The following is a 22,815-nucleotide window of genomic DNA, read 5'->3' as shown; positions in this document are numbered from 1 at the left end:
AATCAAGTATCACATTTAACATGGATATATAAGTGGTATTCTTTGATATACATCAGAGATATATCATACCATGTAATACACTGCAAATGTATATGCAGCCATGTCATACCTTGTGAAGACATCGAACTCAAACACTGATATGTAGTCATTACATGTAAGGTCAATGGTGGACTTGAGTGCCATGGCCTCCAGAGAGGTGCTGATGGAGTGAGTCTCATTAAGTGTGCTGCGAAAATCTTTCCATGACACAATGATTCTGAAACAGAAGAAGACGGTTATCTCTTGGTGTGTTTGACTTAGTCCAATGTCAAAACACTGGCTTAGAAATTTGCTATTTTGAAGACTAGTCCGGAGGACTTGTAGAACCCTAATGTCCCTAGTTCTCAGGGTTTGGAACTAGTCATACTTGAACAAGACAAAAATGTTTACTATGTGTTCCTTTCAATTCTAACTAATAGCAAATTTGAAAGTATTATCAGATTTTCACAAAACCTCCTCACAATCTTGCACTAACCAACCAGTATCAATCCAGAAGAAAGGTATGACTATGAGGACGCTCTGGGCACACTTTAATATCTGCCCCTGAATAATATGGGCTAATGACACAGTTTCAACCTCTGAGACTTGCCACTGGAAGTCCGATAAACTGTTGGCTGTACAATATGGCAAAATGGAGAAATACGAGAAACATATCATGTCATATCCACATCCAATACACTTCTAACTATCACGCATAATGGCAATATCATCCCTTAACCCCACCCAGTGTTTTGTGTAGTCATCTGCTACAGACATCTACATAACTACCGTACTATCAGCCCTTAACCTCATAGAGTGTTTAGTGTAGTCATCTGCTACAGACATCTACATAACCACCGTACTATCAGCCCTTAACCTCATAGAGTGTTTAGTGTAGTCATCTGCTACAGACATCTACATAACCACCGTACTATCAGCCCTTAACCTCATAGAGTGTTTAGTGTAGTCATCTGCTACAGACATCTACATAACCACCGTACTATCAGCCCTTAACCTCATAGAGTGTTTAGTGTAGTCATCTGCTACAGACATCTACATAACCACCGTACTATCAGCCCTTAACCTCATAGAGTGTTTAGTGCAGTCATCTGCTACAGACATCTACATAACCACCGTACTATCAGCCCTTAACCTCATAGAGTGTTTAGTGTAGTCATCTGCTACAGACATCTACATAACCACCGTACTATCAGCCCTTAACCTCATAGAGTGTTTAGTGCAGTCATCTGCTACAGACATCTACATAACCACCGTACTATCAGCCCTTAACCTCATAGAGTGTTTAGTGCAGTCATCTGCTACAGACATCTACATAACCACCGTACTATCAGCCCTTAACCTCATAGAGTGTTTAGTGTAGTCATCTGCTACAGACATCTACATAACTACCGTATTATCGGTATTATCAGACCTTAACCTCATCCAGTGTTTAGAGTAGTCATCTGCTACAGACATCTACATGACCTCAGTATTATCAGCCCTTAACCATTATTCCCGTTGTTTTTGAAAATTGCTGATGGCTTATGCCAACAGGGTCTGAAAATTCCAGCTGAACCAGTTTTTATCCGGAGAGCAAGTAATCAGTATTTATAACGAAATACTGTCAATAAATGTTTTGCAGGGTGTGCTGTGTGTTGCTTGGTGTTTGAGAATATGTTCATTAGACCTACATTAAATACAATTATCGATTCAATGCCATGCTGAGGCAATCAGAAAATGATTTCAGGCGGTCCAACTACATTCAATAAATGTGTTCACAATGTCATTAAACAAATTGAATAAACTGACGAATAAAATCAAAAACTGCATTCATAGAAGTCAAACGTACATATAAATTACTCTGTCCATCCTTTTGTGTGATCATGTAGTGTAAGTCTAGTCACTGACAAGTGACATCTCGGCTTTCGCCACCTCGATCTTTACACTCAGACTCGATGTTTAAAGAAGACAAGATGCATGATGTATATTTGTCACAGGTGATAACACAGCACGATATGTCCAGTAGGTTCTATAATTTACATATTGATAGAGAATTTTTGCTTAATGCGTTAAAAATACCCAAAACGTTCGTCTAAATCTGAAAGTTTTCGTTTATTAGGACAACATTACTGTAACATGATTGGCTGCCTTGGGTCATGTGCCTGATTTTAGCCAATCACAATCCCTATAGCAGACTGTGTCAAAAACGCTTCATTAGAAACCAATTTTTATCCAATAAAATTGCTGCTTACAACTGTGAAAATACTCTCAGCAAGGGTACAATCAATGATATAGTTAATAATCACAGCTCTCGAACGATACTCACCATCAAGCGAATCGCCTTGCATGTTATTCATACGAAGCTTATAAAACAGAGATATTTTCCACTATTGTGTCATGTTAGCGAGTGGAAAGCTTCTTATAACAGAAAATGGGCAACTATATATACTATTTAAGATATCTTTTTATGACGATTTTCTGATTACGTAAATAAGACAAAATAAAAGAAAAAGCAAGGGCCTGTTATGACATGTCACAATTGGAAAAAAACATCACCATATTTTTCCTTCCCCTTAACCACTGGATCAGATGTTTGACTTTTATTTTGCATCCAATTTGTTCCTGAAAAGAACCCTGTCAGTGTACGCTGTTTACCACTGGAAGCCATTTTTTTCACTACACACGCAATGATTACCAAGTGCTACAGCTATAAATAGATAATGGGGCGTGGCAGTGAGCGACTGTCTGTATCAGCCAATCATATGGCATGGCTTGATCTGCATACGCTGAGTGTGCTAAAGTCTATATCTGCATGTGCCAGGACGTTGTTTTAAACTGCAATTATATTAAATTTACCGATAAAAGGCAACTTTAGACAATGAAAAATTTACCTGCAGCAGCTACAGAAGGCAGCTGAAAATACCCGATCATCCCAATTTTGGTCTGTCAAAAAACAGTACTTACTGGAGAACGGGAACCCTGTTAACCTCACCCAGTGTTTAGTGTAGTCATCTGCTATAGACATCTACATGACCCCAGTATTATCAGCCCTTAATCCCCCCTCCACCAATGTTTAGTGAAGTCATCTGCTATAGACATCTACATGACCACAGTATTATCAACCCTTAATCCCACCCAGTGTTTAGTGTAGTCATCTGCTACAGACATCTACATGACCACAGGATTATCAGCCCTTAATCCCACCCAGTGTTTAGTGTAGTCATCTGCTACAGACATCTACATGACCACAGGATTATCAGCCCTTAATCCCACCCAGTGTTTAGTGTAGTCATCTGCTACAGACATCTACATGACCACAGGATTATCAGCCCTTAATCCCCTCCAGTGTTTAGTGTAGTCATCTGCTACAGACATCTACATGACCACAGGGTTATCAGCCCTTAATCCCACCCAGTGTTTAGTGTAGTCATCTGCTACAAACATCTACATGACCACAGTATTATCAACCCTTAATCCCACCCAGTGTATAATATCAAGGAAAACATGTACTTCCTTGTGTATATGATACTGGCAGAGTGTTGGAGATATATCATTGTTGTTATTACACTCAGAATCAATGGTTTTCCTCATCCTCTTCAAGTAACTCATATTTCTAAACAGTACACTTGATTTCTTGTAGTAACATATGTTAATATTACAGAGTACCATGATCTGAAGTAGGAGGATGTTAGCATCTGAAGCTCTGTTACATACATATAATCTATGACAAAGAGTAAGCGAGTTGGTTTTAATGCTGCTTAAAGCTTTCCTGTATACACCACTGTGTGTCAGCATACCCAGTGATTTACAGGACGCATTGTAGGCACATAAAATTTGACAAATGGACGCTACGAAATAGACTAGTGGATCCACAGGTACACATAAAAACTCCAAATACTTTTTTTTACATGTTGATCAAGTAATGATAACTTATCCGTGTGTCTGTTGTCGGGCCGGGTGATGATATCATTTGCAGTTTAATTACTGTGATGATGCACAACAATACAATAACAGTGTCTGCAACAATATTATAACATAATATTAATGATAGCATTTAAGTGTCTGGGACCCCCATTTTGTATCCCAGGACCCCTGAAAATTAAGAGTAAAAGTCCAAGGGACCTTCAAATACAGAATACAGGACTCGAGGTAAATCCCTGATACTGCTGAAGGAAACCTTGAAGTGATGCGGGGATTATCACTGAAAATACCACTGGTCCGGTGCTGCCAAACCCAGAAACCAAAGCACAATAGTCAATGTTTCATGTACAAGTTAAAGGGTTCATTATTCACTAACACACTTTCTTACTTAAATAACAATTCACTTTCAGGTTTCAACATTTTTAATGTTATTCTCATGTCAACCTGACAAAACCTTGACCTACAGCACTGAGCGAAATTTAATAAAAACAACCACCAAATGATGACCATTCATTACTGGGAAATGAGCAATGACACACTTAGAGATATCTCTCTCGCCATTACATTTGACATAAATAGCAACATCTATCATGGCTGAATTCAAAATGGCTATTAATTATTTCCTGCATTGGCTGCCCTGACTTTACAGGAAGCAGTGCTTTAACACCTGGTCTTTCATCCATGATACTAAGGTACTGGTGCAGTCTAGCAGTAGAAAACATTTACTAGTATCTCACACCCAGGGTGTAATTCTGCACCTGGGCATAAGATGTGAAGCCAGAGTCCAGTGTCTTCACACAGCAGTATAGCCAAGTGACTGGGTGTTTGCCTATCCTGACAAGGACCTGGGTTTAAGTACCCCATTGTTATTGTGAGACTGGGGTACATTTCTGGGGTAACCTGGATATTCTTTGCTCAATCTACCATAAATCTGGCAATTACTTTAATACAAATTATAACTGGTCAGTCAGGCTTCTCAAAAGAACCATTTTATTACCTGTTGCAAGATACTATGCGAGATAATGTTTATACTGAACAGGAGGTCAATTTTTGTTTTTGTAAAAGCCCCATGCCACAGGGAGAGTGACTTTAAGAAAGCAACATTCCACTTTCCCTGATCTTTATGACGTAATCACGATAATGTAATTTTGAAAGAATAAATCAAAATAGTATCTGATGTAAATGTTCAGTGTACGATTTATTGAGAAGTGATAAATAGCAAAGAATTATAATTATCATTGTGAAATTAAATAGCTATATTTTGAGCAGATATGAAATGAAATTCAAGTCTATTTGCAGTCTGAAACCATGGACTAGTAAGATACCATTATCTGACTGCCCAAAAGAAAACCAACTTGTCCTTGTGTCAGGGGATGGGATTCATGAACCCCTGCTGAATAGTGTTGGAACACTTGGTACCTCACACTTTGCAGCTGATTACAAGTATAATCTACAGGTAACATCCTCAATATCGACAGCAGTGTACATTACTCACGAACTGACTGCTTTCAACGAAATGGTTGTTTTAAAATTGATAAATGTCACTCCTTGTCTCATGCAGCAAGGAAGGAAATACTGCCTGGTTTCGCTTCCACCATCTAGGATTTCATTATATGAATACTCACATTCCTGGCAAACAGTTTTATTTCCTTGTCTCAAATATATGATTTAACTACGGACATACGACCAAACCTCCAAACTTTCTGACACACAGGAAAGTAGAAAACAAAGTCAGTGTGAGAGTGTGCTGGGTTTTATGCCACTTTTATCAACAGTCACAGTGGATGTATGACTCAATGGGCAGATATGCAACATAAGCAGGTCTTCAGTGTAATGAGCGGTCAATTTAATCATCAGACTACCCCATGACCAATTTCAGAATAAGCAGGAGAAAAGAATGTACATCTGACAGACAGCCTGTTGTAACGGTGCAACACTAAGTGATTACTTGGTGGATGTGTGGATATAACTATCAATACTGTCTGTGAAGCAGGGACAGTAAATCAGCTTTCCTCATGATGTCTGACATCTGCCAGGGGAGACAACTGGGGTCGAATAAGGAATATATATGCACATTAAGACCTTTACCTTACCATTTTGAAAACAACAGACAAGGAAGGAAACATCTTTCCTTTCCTTTGCACAAGCAGGATGAAGACAGGTAGTATGTTTACTTCGGTCAAACCAACAATTCGTACTGGTCACAAGAATAATTCGTCCGTAGATTTCACAACAATTTCCATAAACACTCTAGAATAAGATGCCTAAAGACCTAAATAAAATATCCTCACAACTGACATCCTTAAAGACAGTCTAAAAATTAAAATCAAAAAAGCCCTACTGCCCTCATCATTTTGATAAAAAATATAACCAAGAAATATTTAATTTTTTTCAGGCAGCCTTAGTGGAGAAATACATGTCTCGTACAATAAGTATGGCTTACTCAGATCCCATCTAGTTTCACACCTATATGTTTGTCTGACCTGATGTCCAAATCCAGCAAAATGGTTTTTGGTTTTTTTCATTACATGTAAATCATTCACTGAGTACAGTATTTATTGTAAATAACAGAGGAGGTCAATACATGTTTTTACGTACATTAGAAAAGTAGTATTGGCTCGTCATTTTACCCTGTACACGTCTTGATTTCAAGTCAGGTACAATAAATAACTCATGCACTTGACTTACTAAAAATAGAAAGGGGATTACCCGGCACTGATTTTCTCCAAACCTAAGCTAATCAAATATCAGTTTGTTTTTATTACATTTGCTTTACTGTACTATAAAACAGCATAAAAACTTTACAAGACCAATAATGATCCCCAGAAAGGATGAAATTGCATTTGGGGCCCATAAAAAGAGATAGTAACCTCACTGGAATGTCTACAGTGGAATTCCGTTCAATTTAAAACAGCTGCAACCAAAAATAACTTGCAGTTGCAGTGTTTCAAAACATGTATTTCTAAATAGTCAACAATAACACAAGATTATTGCACAGTGGACAGTGGGATAGCCTAGTATTTAAAGTGTTTTATTTCCCCACATGGGAACAATGTGTGAAGCCCATTTCTTGGTGTCACCTGCAATATAGCTGGAATATTGCAAAAGTGTCGTAAAAGCCATATAAACACACTCATTCCATATATCCGAAGCAGCACAATTTACCCATACGTGACCAGGAGAGCAGTAGTTTGACACCAGTTGTTACAGTGGTGTTATTTTATTTTATTTATCTGCGACAGAACTGATATTTGATGTACAGTCATGCCCCGTTTATCTGAACCTCAGATATCCAGAAAACTCGCCTTCTGAACGAAAATTCCTTAAAACGAATTCACAGCGTTGTACAATTACTCACCTATCCGGAAAACCGGTTTCCGTAACTGTATGGTCATTTTCACATACAAAACACTAAAATATGTGCATGTTTTCTATCATATATCCAGATGGCTGAGCCCCTGTATATATACACACACGATTACTGGGAACCTTGCATGCCGTAACATGAAAGAAGTTGACAATCTTCGAAGCGTGAGAAGATTAACTACCTCTGAGTAGCAAGGTGACACTGAGTTATTTTGAGGCGTGTCAATTTGTGGGTCACTATAATTAATTAATCCGGATGATCAAGCAAGCCTGGACAGCTGTGAGCGAAAAGACAATTGCTAACTGCTTTCGTCATGTGGATATTATCCAATCAAATGAGGACCCACAAGAAGACATGGCCTTGTCGGAACTTCACGATGCACTACAATCCTATGCACAAGTTGCAACTGCTGGTGATCTTGTGAATGTTGACAGTGATGAACTGACGGGTAAAAGTCCTCTCGCTTTTCTACACAGCCAGTACAAAAAGCTATGAGTGATTTCTTCAAGCGAACATAACTGCATGAACAGGTATGAGGCATTTTACGTATGCACTGACATTTGTTTATGTGTAATCAATAAAGATTATGTCTGATGTCTACTATGTTCGTTTCGGTGTACGTTTCTTTGTATGTTTCTTTCTACATACAGCCTGTGGTTCAGATATCCGAATATCTGCTTACTCGGACAATTTCAATAAAAACACAAGTATAAACGGGGCACAACTGTAGATCACCAAGTCTCTCTCTGTGACAGGTTACAAAGGAAGGAGAATGTATACAGTCACACCCTCCAGAGGCTGATAATGCAGGACAGATATACCTACATGTACAGACCCATTCATGCAACACACTTCCTTGATCGTGACTATAAACTGAGGCACCCAAAACTCATGTTCTCTACAATAGTCACATTACATAACATCATATACTCCTTCACAGTGTAACTTGATTTCTTACATAATAATTCAGTCATGGACCATGGTTAGAATAATGTTCCTGCCATGCACATCAGATCCAAAAAAGATCCGGGTTAGAGTTGATCTACAGCAACCTCTGTTTATGTGATAGAGGCAATTATAGGGTGATACTAAACACTCGTTATGGATATGCAAATTCTTTATTACTTATTACAACGTTTCTGGGCTAACACTTGCCCCTTCATCAGGTAAACTGGCAACACAGAAATCCTAGCCGTCAACATCAGCAACTGGCGTAAACGGAAATTAATGGAAGCCTTCCTCATAAAAAGGACAAAACCCGAGCTGAAATACAGTGAATAGGGACCAGGGTGTGTTCCTTCCTAATGCATGAAGTATCATCAACTGACTGCACAATAACTGTTACTGTACATCCTGTTAGTGTTACTGTACATCCTATTTCCCATCACTGCATGCTTCACTGGTTTCAACTATGGTCATCTGTTCCATGTAAACACCTTGTACAGACATTATGTACACCCCCTACCCTCCCTTGCTAATCTACTGTGAAAACACTTGTGGCTTCATGTACACACCTTTGTAAAAACACTCTGTGGCTTCCTGCGCATACCATATAGCGGTGTCCATATGTTTACGGAAGTGACGTCACAAACCACGCTCACTCAGACATGGGTAGGCAGAAAGCCACAATGGTTGATGATAACGATGGGAACCGGTGTAGCGTGAAAGGCAAACAATGGTCGGATTATGTACTTAACATTTTATTTCTATCTGATAGACACCCAAGGTCAGTTCACCCTCGAATCTGTGAGACCCTTCAAGTAACTGAAAGCATATGAATATGTGGAAAGTGGACACGTTTTTCCGACACAGTACCACAATGTCGATGACAAAACACCTCTGTGCTTGCTGGATATCTGCTACGAGAAAATTATGTCTGTAAGATGACTGTTTAACTTACATATTGAATTGTTAGGAATAAAGAATATATTGCTGATGCCTACTACAAGTGTGTCTGGAAAGTTTTGAAACCACCCTGTTGGTGAGATTAGCCTAGATCAAGGCTGCTTTTGTATGTGTTTTTTATAAGTAGGAATTAATGTGATGACATGGTAACTCAATGCCATTTAAAGATTTAGCTTAGATCAATGCTACTTCTTTATCTGTTTTCATAAGAAGGAAAAGCTGTGATAAAATGGTAACTCAATGCCATTTAGATGCATGTGTTGTTATAGTTGACAAGGAAGGTTTGGGGTGGTGTTTATGTAACATGTATGACTGGCAGGTGAGGCAGATTACTCACCTTTCCTGATTATGTCATTGACAATATGTAAGCAAAGAAACAGTAAGTGAGGGATTATTTGTTTAAAATTTGTATTGTTTGAAAGAAATGCGAGACAAACACTTGGGAGTTTTTGCATTACATTCTTGCTTTAAAAAACGAAGACTTGCAGCATTGGACCAGAGTGAAGTATGAAATCTGGATATTGTCAATTAGATACTTTCCACAAATGTTTTAGAAAAATAAAGGTTGTGTACCTGTCTCATTATACAACACACCAAACGAAAAAAGAAAACCAGATCGGGAGGAGTTGTTACGCATGACAAGTCAACGATCAAATGTATGCAGCTTGTGTGGTTCTCTCGTGTTTATGTTTAACTTCTGCCTACCGGAAGTACTCGGGCGCGTCACGTGATCAAAACACTGACGTCACCGTGGCCTCTCCTATATATATATACCTCTAATTATTCACTGTCATTCACCTGATGAAGGGGCAAGTATTACCCAGAAACGTCGTGCTTAAATAATAAAGAAGTGGCATATCCATAACAAGTGTCTAGTATTACCCTAACAACTTCTAAATACCCATCAAACATCTGAACTATAATAACGGGATCAGGTGATCGACTTGGTTGAGGCATATCATCGTGTCCTAACTGTATAGGCTTATGATGCCAGTCATGGGAATGTCCCACACTCAAACATTTACACACCTCCATTATATAGTTAGAAATAGTAGAATATTGTATGGTGCTAAACAACAAAGACGTAACAATATAATACATTCACATGTAGTACAAAATGGAATTTTTATGTTCCTTCCTTGAAGTTTGCATCTTCCCACTGTAACAGTCTCCGTGGAAACGTTGTGACGCTACCTACCCAGTGTTCTTGGTAACGATTTCAACAGATTGTAGTCTTATCAACCCAACTTTTGTTAGCTGAATTTACTTCACCAAACAAATTTTAGATTGACCTGTGCTACATACAACTAGAGTTGCTGTTAGAAGCTGGCTCTTGCCCTATACTTCTCCTGGCACTACTTGGATGGATAACATTAGCAACTTTGTCCAATATTTACAAGTAAAGGAAAACCTTCATCAGTCACCATATAATGAATAGACCGCTCACTGTCACTTTGTCCTATCCAAAACAATGGGACAGCGAAGTGTTGAGATATGCATGCTATCACATAACTCATTATCAAGGGATTGACATGTTGACAAGGGCAGTGAGGAAAATTACAACCCGATAACAACTGCAGTCGGTCTTTATGATCCATCTGTCAAATCCTTGTCCTGACACAATGAATTCACTGAACTGAAATCTAATCTACTTTTTCAAACACCTTGTAAAATTGCTATCCATGTGCATAGGAGGATCGCACATTATGTTACAAACTCAACTTTTTATAGCGTCACCCTCTCTATCCCTTTCTCACTCTAGCCCCCTCCCATCAAACCAGTACACACATCAGCAGGGCATTGATGTAGCACAGGGCAGTGAGGTAGTGCAGTGGTTAAAGTGTTCACTTGTCATGCTGAAGTCTGTGCTAGTTGTCTTCTGCTCCACTAAGATAATAATCCACCTTTTGAAAGTGGTCTGTAAATACCCAATTCCCTTACAGGATGAGGATCAATCTCCACAACTGGGGTACGATGAACAGTACATCAAGATCCCATTATCCCGTTACATAAGGCATGGGTTAGTGAAAGCCAAAACTAACCCGGATCTACAGGTTGTCAGCTGACAGCTTGGGTTTGATTCCCAACAAATCAAGTGTGTCGAATGATGTGAGGTCCATTTCCACTATATTCCAGTGTCACAGCCATGAAATTGTTGCTGGAACCTTTTTCACTCACTCAAGAACAATATGAGCTGGCTAACTGCAACCCTCCCAACCAGTCTCCTCTCTCATACACAGTGAGCTGACTATTACGTCAGTTTCCTCATTAACTGATCAGGATGTACAGCACTGTATCTGTCTGCAGGGAAGTTGGGGGATGGAAGCCTTGCTATACCCACCCCCACACCAGCAGCACCATTAGCTGCAGGTTAATGAGCGTTAATAGACTCAACAATCACATCCCACTTCCTGTCTCCCACAAACAACCTGTATCTTTCACAAACTATGAATGAATAACTGGGATGGGAGAAACTAAAAATACCTCACATGCTCCATGCTCTGGAAATACCTGCCTATTCAGAAGCAAACTGTTCATATAATCTATTGCAGTTATATGTTTGAAACATGGTGGTTCCTTCCATGCATTGAAAGCATCACACAGAGGATGAATGAACACTGGGGGTTCGTTACTTGGTCGCACAAGACAACCACTTGAATTCCTTTGATATTTCTGCCTTGTTGCTGTTAAAAGTTATAAAACAGCATCACACCAAGAAATGAAACTGTACTAAAGGCATAGATTTGACTTTAACACAATGCTCACAATGTTCGGCCATCATTCCTTCAACCAACCCTACATTTTACACCTTAGGACAAGCATAACCATGTATAAGACCCTATTTATTATATAAATACGTCCTGGGACAGACATGACCATGTGCAAGTCCCTACTGTCCTGCCTGTTAAATATGTCCCAAGCAAGGCCCTACTGTCCCAGCTGGGCAATACGTCCCAGACAAGGCCCTACTGTCCCATCTGGGCAATATGTCCTGGGACAGCTATGAGAATGTATAGGATCATACAGTCCTGTCTGGCAGTATGTCCTGGGGCAAACATAAGCAAATGCAGGGCCCTACTGTCCTGTCTGGGCAATACTTCATCCTGGGACAGTTATGAGAATGTGTAGGATTACACCGTCCTGTCTAGGCAATAACTTGAATAAGTCATCGGACAGACATGAGCATGTATAGGAGCACATAGTCTGATCCAATAGGCGCACTACTTCCATGTTGGGTGACCTGCCCTGCTGCGATGGGCCATCAAGCTCGGGTTGTGATGGTGCAAATGGCTGTGGTAGAGCTGTTACCGTCACTGACCCAAATACTGCACCAAGTACAAGCAGCCATTCATAATATTACTCTGCAGGTCACCTGCAATTAGTTTTCTTCCATTCAGAATCAGGTTAACCCTTCCTAAGCTAACTGATGACATAGAGACGTTATATCTATGGGCTTAGGGCGTTTAGTCACACCAGGAACATTTATCTGTTTGAAACAAGACACATAGTCAAGAAATTCCTGTCATAAAGGTACTAAAACCAAAACCTGTCATAAAGGTACTGCAACCAACACATGTCATAAAGGTACTGCAACTAACACCTGTCATAAATTTACTGAAACCCACCTGGATACAATGTGTGAATCGCATTTCTGGGGTTTCCTGCTGTTGATTAATGTTGATAAAAGAGGCATAAACTAAACTCACTCACTGACTCACTCACGCAAGAAATGCACTTAAAATAATGATTGCACTGAAGTCTATAACAAGAAACAGTAACTGAGTGAGTTTAGCTTTACGCAGCACTCAGCAATATTCCAGCTATAAGGTGGCAGTCGGTAAATAATCAAGTCTGGACCAGACAATCCACTGATCAAAAGCATGAGTATCGATCTGCACAATTGGGAACCGATGACATGTCAACAAAGTCAGCGAGTCTGACCACCCAATCCCGTTAGTCGCATGTTACGACAAGCAGTCGCCTCTAACAGTAAACATAGGTTACTGAAGGCCTATTGCACCTTGACAAGAAATAAAAAGTTGGAACTACTAGCTCTTACAGTTCAGTACACAAAAGAATTCCAATACTTTCCGAGATCCTCATACTGTCCAGCAAGATGCTTGCAGTTAGTTACTAGGTGTCCTCTTGATACAGAGTTTGTAGGTCAAGTGAGTGACTGAGTTTAGTTTTACACTGCTTTTAGCAGTATTCCTGCAATATCACGATGGGAGACACCAGAAATGGGCTTCAAACATTATACTTACATGGAGAATCAAACCCGGGTTTTCAGTGTTGCAAGCGATCATGTTAACAACTACGCTAGCTCACTACGAGGAACAGGCACACATTTTTTTATGCAGTTTGTATGCAATACCACAGCAGTGACACAAGAATTGTTCTTTACCCATCATACCCATGTGGGGAATCAAACCTTGGTTTGTGCCGTGTAGGGCGAACACTTTAACTACTAGGCTACCACACTGCTGCCTCAAGTACTGTACCCAAACCTCTACTATTAATTACTGAAGCTAATTGTTAACTGACTGACCTGTGATAGTGGGACAGGAAATATTTCAGACAAGAATGTAAAGTATCAAACAGTCCACAGACGTCACCTGTGCAATACCGGACAACCTCACCTCTGGAACTGCATCCTCAAAACTCCACATTGGATAGTAAGAAAGTACAATGATCTTGACCCTATAATGTAATTGCTTTACGTATGTGACGGCTACCTGCCTGACTCACCAATAATGATTTATGCAGAGCAATACTTACCAAAATCTATTGTATGTGATTTTCCTACAGTAGTTTAGTCATGAACCTACGAACAAGCTAATATCTTGCAATGGACACACAAATCGGACCTCCCCAGCACATACTGTTGTCATCCATGATGTTGCAGGATGTTGCTATGGTCACAAGACATACATACCAGGCTCAATATATACAGGAAACTGATTAGTTTTGTGTTTTTTTTATCAGAGAAATCCATTGCTAATTTCTGAAATTCACTACTTCCATGGGACTTGTCACTTATGTAAACATTGCCAGCAAGGTAATAATGTTGATAATCTTAAAACCTGTGACGATCCAGGTTAGAACCGGTCTACAAGCAACTCATTCTTGGCCTAAGAAGTGACTAATTGGATTGGGTGGTCAGGTCTGCTGACTTGGTTAACACATGTCATCAAATCCTACTTGTGTACATTGATACTCATGATGCCAATCACTGGATTGTCTGGTCCAGATTTGACATCATATAGTTGTAATACTGCTGAGTGTGAAGTTCAACATTAACAAAACACACAGCATAATTATAACAATCTTGAAAAGGATAATATGCAAATTATTTCAAATGTGTGGCAGTGGTAATACTGGTATCATGGTATTCCAGTATCACACACTTCTATAAGAAGTTCTAATTATAATCTCTAAGACGTTCTAGTTATACCATGACTGCTTTATTGACTTTCAGCCGAACTCTGGTGCTGTGCCACAAAGTCAGTCTTAGTGGCAACATGAACTTAACACCCATGTGGCCTGTATCAATGGCCCTTTCTTACACTGGATATTTAAACAACTTCACTGTGATGTATATCAACATCAAAATGGATCAAAGATTTGGCAAATACTAGTTGTTGAAAAAATGTTATAGCTTTTGTTTTGCTCATCATGAAAATACAACTTACAATACTGTTTCCTACACATGCATTAGCTATGTCTCAACACAATTCTAACCAAGGGACAAATTTGGCACGAGCCAAGTTCACGTAACCATGTTTATCACACAGGCTGGAATCTTAATACCTATAAAATGTATTAGGATTACACATCAAACAATACTTCCAGTAGTCACATACTTAATATCGATGACTCAATCTCTAATAATTTAATTATATAGTCTAAAAAATGTTGTTTCAAGTTTGTTCAAGACCATTAATGGTGCATGGTATGATATGGCCTCTTCAACATCACAGGGACTACTTGAGGCTGAGCTGGGTCCACTCCGTCTCGTGCTGTGTCAAAGTGTAAACCACTAGCCCCACCACTTGTGCTCCATGCCAAGCTTCCTGTCGCCGTGACGACAGCTGACCTATCGCATAATGGCTGGTAATGGCTCATTTCCGCCATAGAGAAACAGGTCACAATTACAACCACCAAATTTATGTGTGTTCATCAAAAGTGTCCGACGTAGTTTCAAACAGAAAATGTGTTGAGTATAGTTTTGTTCATAAGTTTCATGGGAATCTGAAAAGCAGAGGTATCAGAGAGTGCTGGATAAAGTAGTCCTAGACAGCTGACTGATGTTGAGCAGGATTTTGCTATAACAGTGCTAAATGCTCAGTGATAATGCTAAATGCTCTGTGACACTGCTAAATGTTTGGGAACAGTGTCAAAACCTACACACAGACCTGAAACCACTCATACACTGCCATAGGCTCAAAGACAATACAAAATACTGTGACAGCAATAAATAATCACATGGCTCAATGATTCTTTTAGAAGTTCCTCGACATTGCCAGCAGCTCCTAGGTACTGCAAAACACACAAATAGTAACACACCACCTCATATACTTTTGACATCAAACAGTGATGACCCCTGATATCCTTCTGATATCAAATTGTGTCGGACTACATGACACCCTTCTGACATCAAACAGAAATGGACCACCTGATATCCTTCTGATATCAAATTGTGTCGGACCACATGACACCCTTCTGACATCAAACAGAAATGGACCACCTGATATCCTTCTGATATCAAATTGTGTCGGACCACATGACACCCTTCTGCCATCAAACAGAAATGGACCACCTGCTATCCTTCTGATATCAAACTGTGTCAACTATCTATGAGCTCAGGAGACTAAAATATTTTCTAAAATATGAAACATCAAATCAAATTTTGCAGGTTCTTGTTGTAATGCCTGTCAAATCAAGACAAAAAGACTGATGCAATGTAAACAGCAGACACCAGTGTGTGGTTCTACAGAGTGACTGAGTTTTACACTGCACTCAGCAATACTACAGTCATATGGCAGCCATATGGCAGTAGTCTGTAAATAATCAAGCCAGGACCAGACAATCCGGTGATTAACAGCATCGACCTACACAGTTGGGAACCGGTGATGTTTATCGACCAAGTCAGCAACCACCCAATCCTGTTAGCATGGTTAGTCAGCTCTTATGACAAGCATACATTACTAAAGATCTATTCGGGTCATTTCAACAGGAAAGACCTTGTACTGTCTTCACTGTAGAAGTAAACTGTCCCTGTTTCGTTTGTGCAATGTTACCACTGTGTCATGTTACTTCCCAAAAGAGTTTTGTGGTAGGGTTTGCAATGAATATTGATAGAAAACTGAGCTCTGGTTATTGTTCTGTTTAGCGTGAGCAATACTCAGCAGTTCCAATAACTTAAAGACACTTGTCACTAACTGACCTCTTACACCCTCCTCTAGCACCAGTTTGTGAATATGTGATTGTCATTGATTGGTTATAGACAAACATGTCAAAAGAATCAGATATGAGTGAATTTCATTTCTACTTGATATAAAGCCTCACATTTGGCTTCAAATGATATTTACAAGTTTTAAATCATAAACTAAAGGAGCATGAATAAGAAACAAAACCTTTATCTATTCATGGATATCTAGTAACACATGATTACCTAATGTGATGGAAAACATGGACCCACCATCCATTCTTACCAGCAGCTAATATGACCACACAAACCATGATTCAACACGTACTGCTATGCTGTAAGGACTAAGTATAAAGGACAGGAATATTTGTTGAGGAAACTGCTACTGAAACGGTATTACAAAGTCAAAATCACTGCTATTGACACGGTATTACAAAGTCAAAATCACTGCTACTGACACGGTATTACAAAGTCAAAATCACTGCTACTGACATGGTATTACAAAGTCAAAATCACTGCTATTGACACGGTATTACAAAGTCAAAATCACTGCTACTGACACGGTATTACAAAGTCAAAATCACTGCTACTGACACGGTATTACAAAGTCAAAATCACTGCTACTGAAACGGTATTACAAAGTCAAAATCACTGCTACTGACATGGTATTACAAAGTCAAAATCACTGCTACTGACACGGTACTACAAAGTCAAAATCACTGCTACTGACACGGTATTACAAAGTCAAAATCACTGCTACTGAAACGGTATTACAAAGTCAAAATCACTGCTACTGACATGGTATTACAAAGTCAAAATCACTGCTACTGACACGGTATTACAAAGTCAAAATCACTGCTACTGACACAGTATTACAAAGTCAAAATCACTGCTACTGACACGGTATTACAAAGTCAAAATCACTGCTACTGAAACGGTATTACAAAGTCAAAATCACTGCTACTGAAACGGTATTACAAAGTCAAAATCACTGCTACTGACATGGTATTACAAAGTCAAAATCACTGCTACTGAAACAGTATTACAAAGTCAAAATCACTGCTACTGACACGGTATTACAAAGTCAAAATCACTGCTTCTGACACGGTACTACAAAGTCAAAATCACTGCTACTGACATGGTATTACAAAGTCAAAATCACTGCTACTGACTCGGTATTACAAAGTCAAAATCACTGCTACTGACACAGTATTACAAAGTCAAAATGAGGACTATGCCACGAGAAAACACCTAACATCTCAAATGCAGTATATAGACCTCCAGCAGCAGCCTCTGTACAACTGTGTATATATGGGATACTGCCATGTCTGCCTGAATGAACAACTTGTATACTGTATAGTTCAACCCACATATATCCATCAGGCACAATGAGAGAGACAGCTCATTGGTTGATACAAGCTGTCAATACCTGGTGACCTACAGCAATTATCTGTTAATAACATTGTCAGTGAGTGAGTGAGTGAACTGTGAGAATGATTTATGAGCTAAGAGAGTGAATTGTGATCGAGATCATTCCCTCATGAATTTGTGTGTCAGTGAGCGAGATAAGTGAGGAACCAGATTTTATGTTGTCTTTAACAATAATCTAGCAATATAATGGCACCAGAGACACCAGAAATGGGCTTCACATATTATATCCACATAAGGAATCGAACCTATATCTTCAGCATAAGTGAGTTGGTTATTTAGGTTTATGCCACTCTCAGCAATATATTATGGTAGCAGTCTGTAAACAATTGAGTCTTCCCCAGACAATCCAGTGATCAACAGCATGACTGATCAACAGCCTTGATCTGTCCAATTGGGATAATATGACGTGTGTCAACTAAGCCAGTAAGCCTGACCACCCGATCCCGTTAGTCACCTCTTACAAGCCTGGGTTACTGAATGCCAATATTCTAACCGGCACCTTCACAGGGTGGATCTTCGGTGCAACCCATGAAAACTTTAACTACTACACTATCCCACCCCTCAACTTATATATGATGATGTCACAATGCATTTCCCCCAAATGATGCAATAAGACATGTGACTATTCAGTGTATGCAGTGTTTACAACCATGCCTTATAATTTCAGTCAGGATCAGCACGCCTCAGTGCTTTTATAAAGAAGGTATCTTCAAAGGGATTATCATGAACACTGTCAAGATATATCTCAAACACACCAACACTTGATTGTTTATCACATGATAAATACTGTAATTGATATGATAAACTGACAGATGGGAATATCAGATTTACCATAAGCTAATTTGGTAAGCTGACTAAATACTATTCCTATTTGTCATATATTATCATGCAAACAGTGTTATAATTTATTCTTTTACTTCAGTTCAGTTTATCATGTGAGGATCTGAGGACACATCAGTACAACAGTGTACCAACTAAACTTTCTAATCAGCCAGTTTGCATTCAGGCTTCTCATTTCTTGATATGAATTAGGGAAGTACTAAAACCAGGATCTTTTTCCTAAAACTGCAAAAGATTTTACAAAGGACTTTCAAATTTTGCTCAAGGTTATTTCTGTGATATTTACTGATAATTCACCAATATATATACTCATAAAAAAAGTAGTGGAACCTTAACTTTTAATTTGGATACGAAGTGTAAACGTTAACAAACGTTTCAAGTACAGACATCTCATGAATGCACCGCCATTTCCCTCTATTACCACTCCTAAACACAACGCATGATATGCAAGTGCACAACGCAGTCGCGTCCCATTCTTGATTTTTACGGTTTTCAAGGTCAAGAAATCCTTTGGAACATTGATTTTGACACTCATCTTGCATCACACATTTGTTAAAGTTTGTTTCTAGTAGTTTGTTTTAAAACGAAAATTATATACATACAAATTACATGCCATACAGTAATCATCTTTCAAAAGTGACTACATTCCAAATAGCTAAGGTTGTTAAGAAGTGCAAATGGTCATGCGCTCTCAAAACATTCAATATTATCATATCAACATTGATCGACTCCGAAAAAACTCCTAAATATTTTTAATCATAAATAAAAAAAATGAAGTTCCCCTTGTTTTTTTTTAAGAGTTTATCATTGACAATTGGGCGTCCCTGTGATAAATATTGACAGCAGTAGATAAAGTATGTGTATTTTGACCATTAAACCAAGACACCTGAACTGGTACTGCTAACACAAATGTTAACATGAAAATGGTTCTTACTTCAGGCTATACCAACACTTCCTTCAGCATGCTGTAATTTAATAAGTATTTGGTTATTTGGAATTCTTTAATGTTTCTCTCTTGTCAATAAAGAAAATCATGTAGTTTTTCTCTGACAGCTGTGAAAGTAGTCCACAGCATTAGTCTCTTGTCTGAAGCCTAGGTCTATTAAATACCTGACCAGTTGTGTATGCACAGCTCATAATACTTCATTAGATACTGAAAATGCTGAACTTGTGAAAATAACGCTTAGAACTTTATTCAGGTTCAAGGTAAATTGTAACAATTTGTTCAGATAACACATTCACATGGGCACAATGTGTTAAGCCGATTACTGATGACCCCAACAATGATATTGCTGGAATATTGCTAAAAATGGCGTAAAACCATACTCACTGACTGACTCACTGAATATTCCTTTCATGGCACTCCCTTTCGGGCATACATGATATGGTGTTTAATAAATAACAGGATGTATGAAACAGCCACAGCACTTTGATAGTGCTTCTATGCTGTCCTGTTTCTGAAAATGCCCCTTTCACATTTGACACAGTTGAGTGGTGACTTTAACAACACAATTCCTAGATGCCCATGAAAGCAGACTGCATACTGTGTAACTTAAAATGCCCATCAAAACTTTATGTCAGCACAAACATATCATAATGATAATTGTTAATTCTTTTTATCAACAATATTACTGATTACTGATTCTGCCTGGGAGTCCAAACTGTGCCCAACAATCTCAATAATCTCAGAATCTCCTAATTTAGAACAGCACTGGAGTCGTACACTATTAAATAGGTTATGTTTGTTTGTTTGTTGTTAAATACAATACTTAGCATCATTCCAGTGATATGGTAGCAGGCTGTAAATAATGTGACAACGTATTGCCACAAGCATGGTTTGCAAAGGAGCGATTCTAACCCAGATCTTCACAGGTATATAACAAAGGTCTTCATGGTGCTTGGGACATTCACATTCAGAATAACCTGATGCCAGGTGGTGTTAGAAATGAGATGGTTCTGGAGTCTCTAATGTTTCTGGTGTACAGGGGTATGAAGACTTCTCCTAGATATGCAGCTGTCATCACAAAATCATCTTCAATCAAAAACACATGACAAGGAGCCATATCATTAAAAAACTTCCATTCACTTATTGGTTGCATTCAAAATGTCTTTTGCAGTAAGCTGACTGTGGATACTTAGGTCATGATACTTATCATGTAGGTGATCTGGCATGATAAGCCAATCATTTCACACACAATTTTGCAAATACATGCACTAATGTATACAACACTGAATTTGCAATCCCATAAAATGAAAAAAATATAATTATCGAAAACATGAAGGTATGCATGCAAAGAAAACATTTTAAAACAGATACAGCAACAAGATGCCATGTTAACTTGGGTGTGAAAATGGTCAAAACTGAGGAAAATGTACACCATTCTTCATTTCTGTACCTTTTTTAAATACACACTGTACATTATATTCTACCCAAGGAAATAGATCTAACATATTCATGAATAGTTATTTCTATATCTTAACTTATATTTGTCATACATAGTCTGTTTGCCTCTGTGTTTGATTTAGTCATGGTCTTAATAAATTGTATTTGTTCCCAAAAATGTCAGTCATATGCAATGTCATATTTTGAGCAAGTGTGTTGCAAGACTACTTTGAGAGCAGCTCTCAACACTAATTAGCTCTGGCGACAGGCTTCAGCTCTCGATTAACTGACTTCCCATGCCTCATCCTAAGTGCAAGACATAGGAATCTATGCAAACTTAGTTATTTACTAGGTATTGCGTACTGTACTATTTGTCTGTGGTGTGTTTTGGAAACAATGGACAATGAGTTAATTAACTCTTTCAACGATAACACAGAGGCCCAACAGGTGTTGTTATGTGGCGTTATTTGGACTTACTTGTCACCGAATGACCGTCTCCACCAGTCTGCAGCATCACTTTTAGTAATCCTAAAGGTCTCCCCTGCATAAGTTCCAGATGGAGGGGGGTAGATCGCCTTTAACTCAGCAAGCATGTGCGAAAACACCAGTGACAGCTTTGTCAGGTTACGTCGGAAGTGAGAATTCTCATCAAAGATTTTGTCCCTTCCTTCGCGGAATAGCTTGATAGTGTTTTTGCATTTGCTCATTAAATTTTCAATGAATATTCTGAAATATTCACACTCGTTGAGCGTTTGTAGTTTGTCGTCGTGCTTTGAGCAAATTAAACGCAAATGCTGATAGGTGTCGGGGAGAATATCCAGGATGAATGGAGGGCTGTTCCTTAAATTCATCCTCGAATGCTGACACAGTTTCACCACTTTGTCCATCATTTTCCATGATTTCTCGATTGTTCGTTTATCCACTACAACTAATTTTGGAGGGGCTAGAACTTCCTGAAGACGGCTAAACATGTTTCCAAAATTCTTGCCTTGATTTCGACTCCTACCACTCACCGCCATTTTGCCCTTCCTGGTCCAGCCCTGAGTCGACGAGATACGGCAGTCAACAGACGGATCGTAAGGATTGGGGATAGCAAGTGTACGGTGATCTGCACGGGCCATATGAGCGCAACTGTTTGAATACTCGACATGTTATTCCGGATGCGTCACATTTATTGTAGTTAGTTAGTTAGTTAGTTAGTTAGTTAGTTAGTTAGTTAGTTAGTTAGTTAGTTAGTTAGTTAGTTAGTTAGTTAGTTAGTTAGTTAGTTAGTTAGTTTTTGTATTTATGTATACCACTTCCTTCGTAAAAAAAGGTCAAACAAAATTTATGTGTGCGTGTTTACTATTCATGAATATTCTCTCTTCGTCTATAAATTCTTTCGGTCGAAGACGTTTTATGCACATCTAAGAGAAAATAACCTAGTACTGACGTCACATGGCACCAAACGTGAATGTTGCACTATTTTCATAACTAAATAATAGAATGAACAGGCTAAGTAACATTTCGGATATATATTTG

The 22,815-nt window shown here is 38.8% G+C and overlaps 1 protein-coding gene across 5 annotated transcripts in view; it reads right to left on the bottom strand.

Annotated features, from left to right (window-relative positions):
* Positions 1-22,334, bottom strand: part of LOC137287300 (E3 ubiquitin-protein ligase CBL-B-like) — a 41,503-nt gene extending 19,169 nt beyond the window's left edge. For 4 of the 5 annotated variants that reach the window (XM_067819548.1, XM_067819556.1, XM_067819565.1 and 1 more), the window contains exons 1-2: positions 21,772-22,333; positions 110-256 (exon numbers count right to left, since the gene is read on the bottom strand). In XM_067819548.1, the coding sequence (XP_067675649.1) occupies positions 110-256; positions 21,772-22,313 (689 nt within the window). In that variant the 5' untranslated portion in view covers positions 22,314-22,333. Of the gene's footprint in view, positions 1-109; positions 257-21,771 lie in introns of all 5 variants that reach the window. The other variant, XM_067819541.1, reaches the window with a different exon arrangement.
* Positions 22,335-22,815: the final 481 nt, after the last annotated feature.

This window comes from Haliotis asinina, chromosome 1 (assembly GCF_037392515.1).
Source record: "Haliotis asinina isolate JCU_RB_2024 chromosome 1, JCU_Hal_asi_v2, whole genome shotgun sequence".
Lineage (NCBI taxonomy): Eukaryota > Metazoa > Mollusca > Gastropoda > Lepetellida > Haliotidae > Haliotis > Haliotis asinina.
Note: the sequence above shows the minus strand (reverse complement) of the source record. Positions and strands in the feature narration are given on the sequence as shown.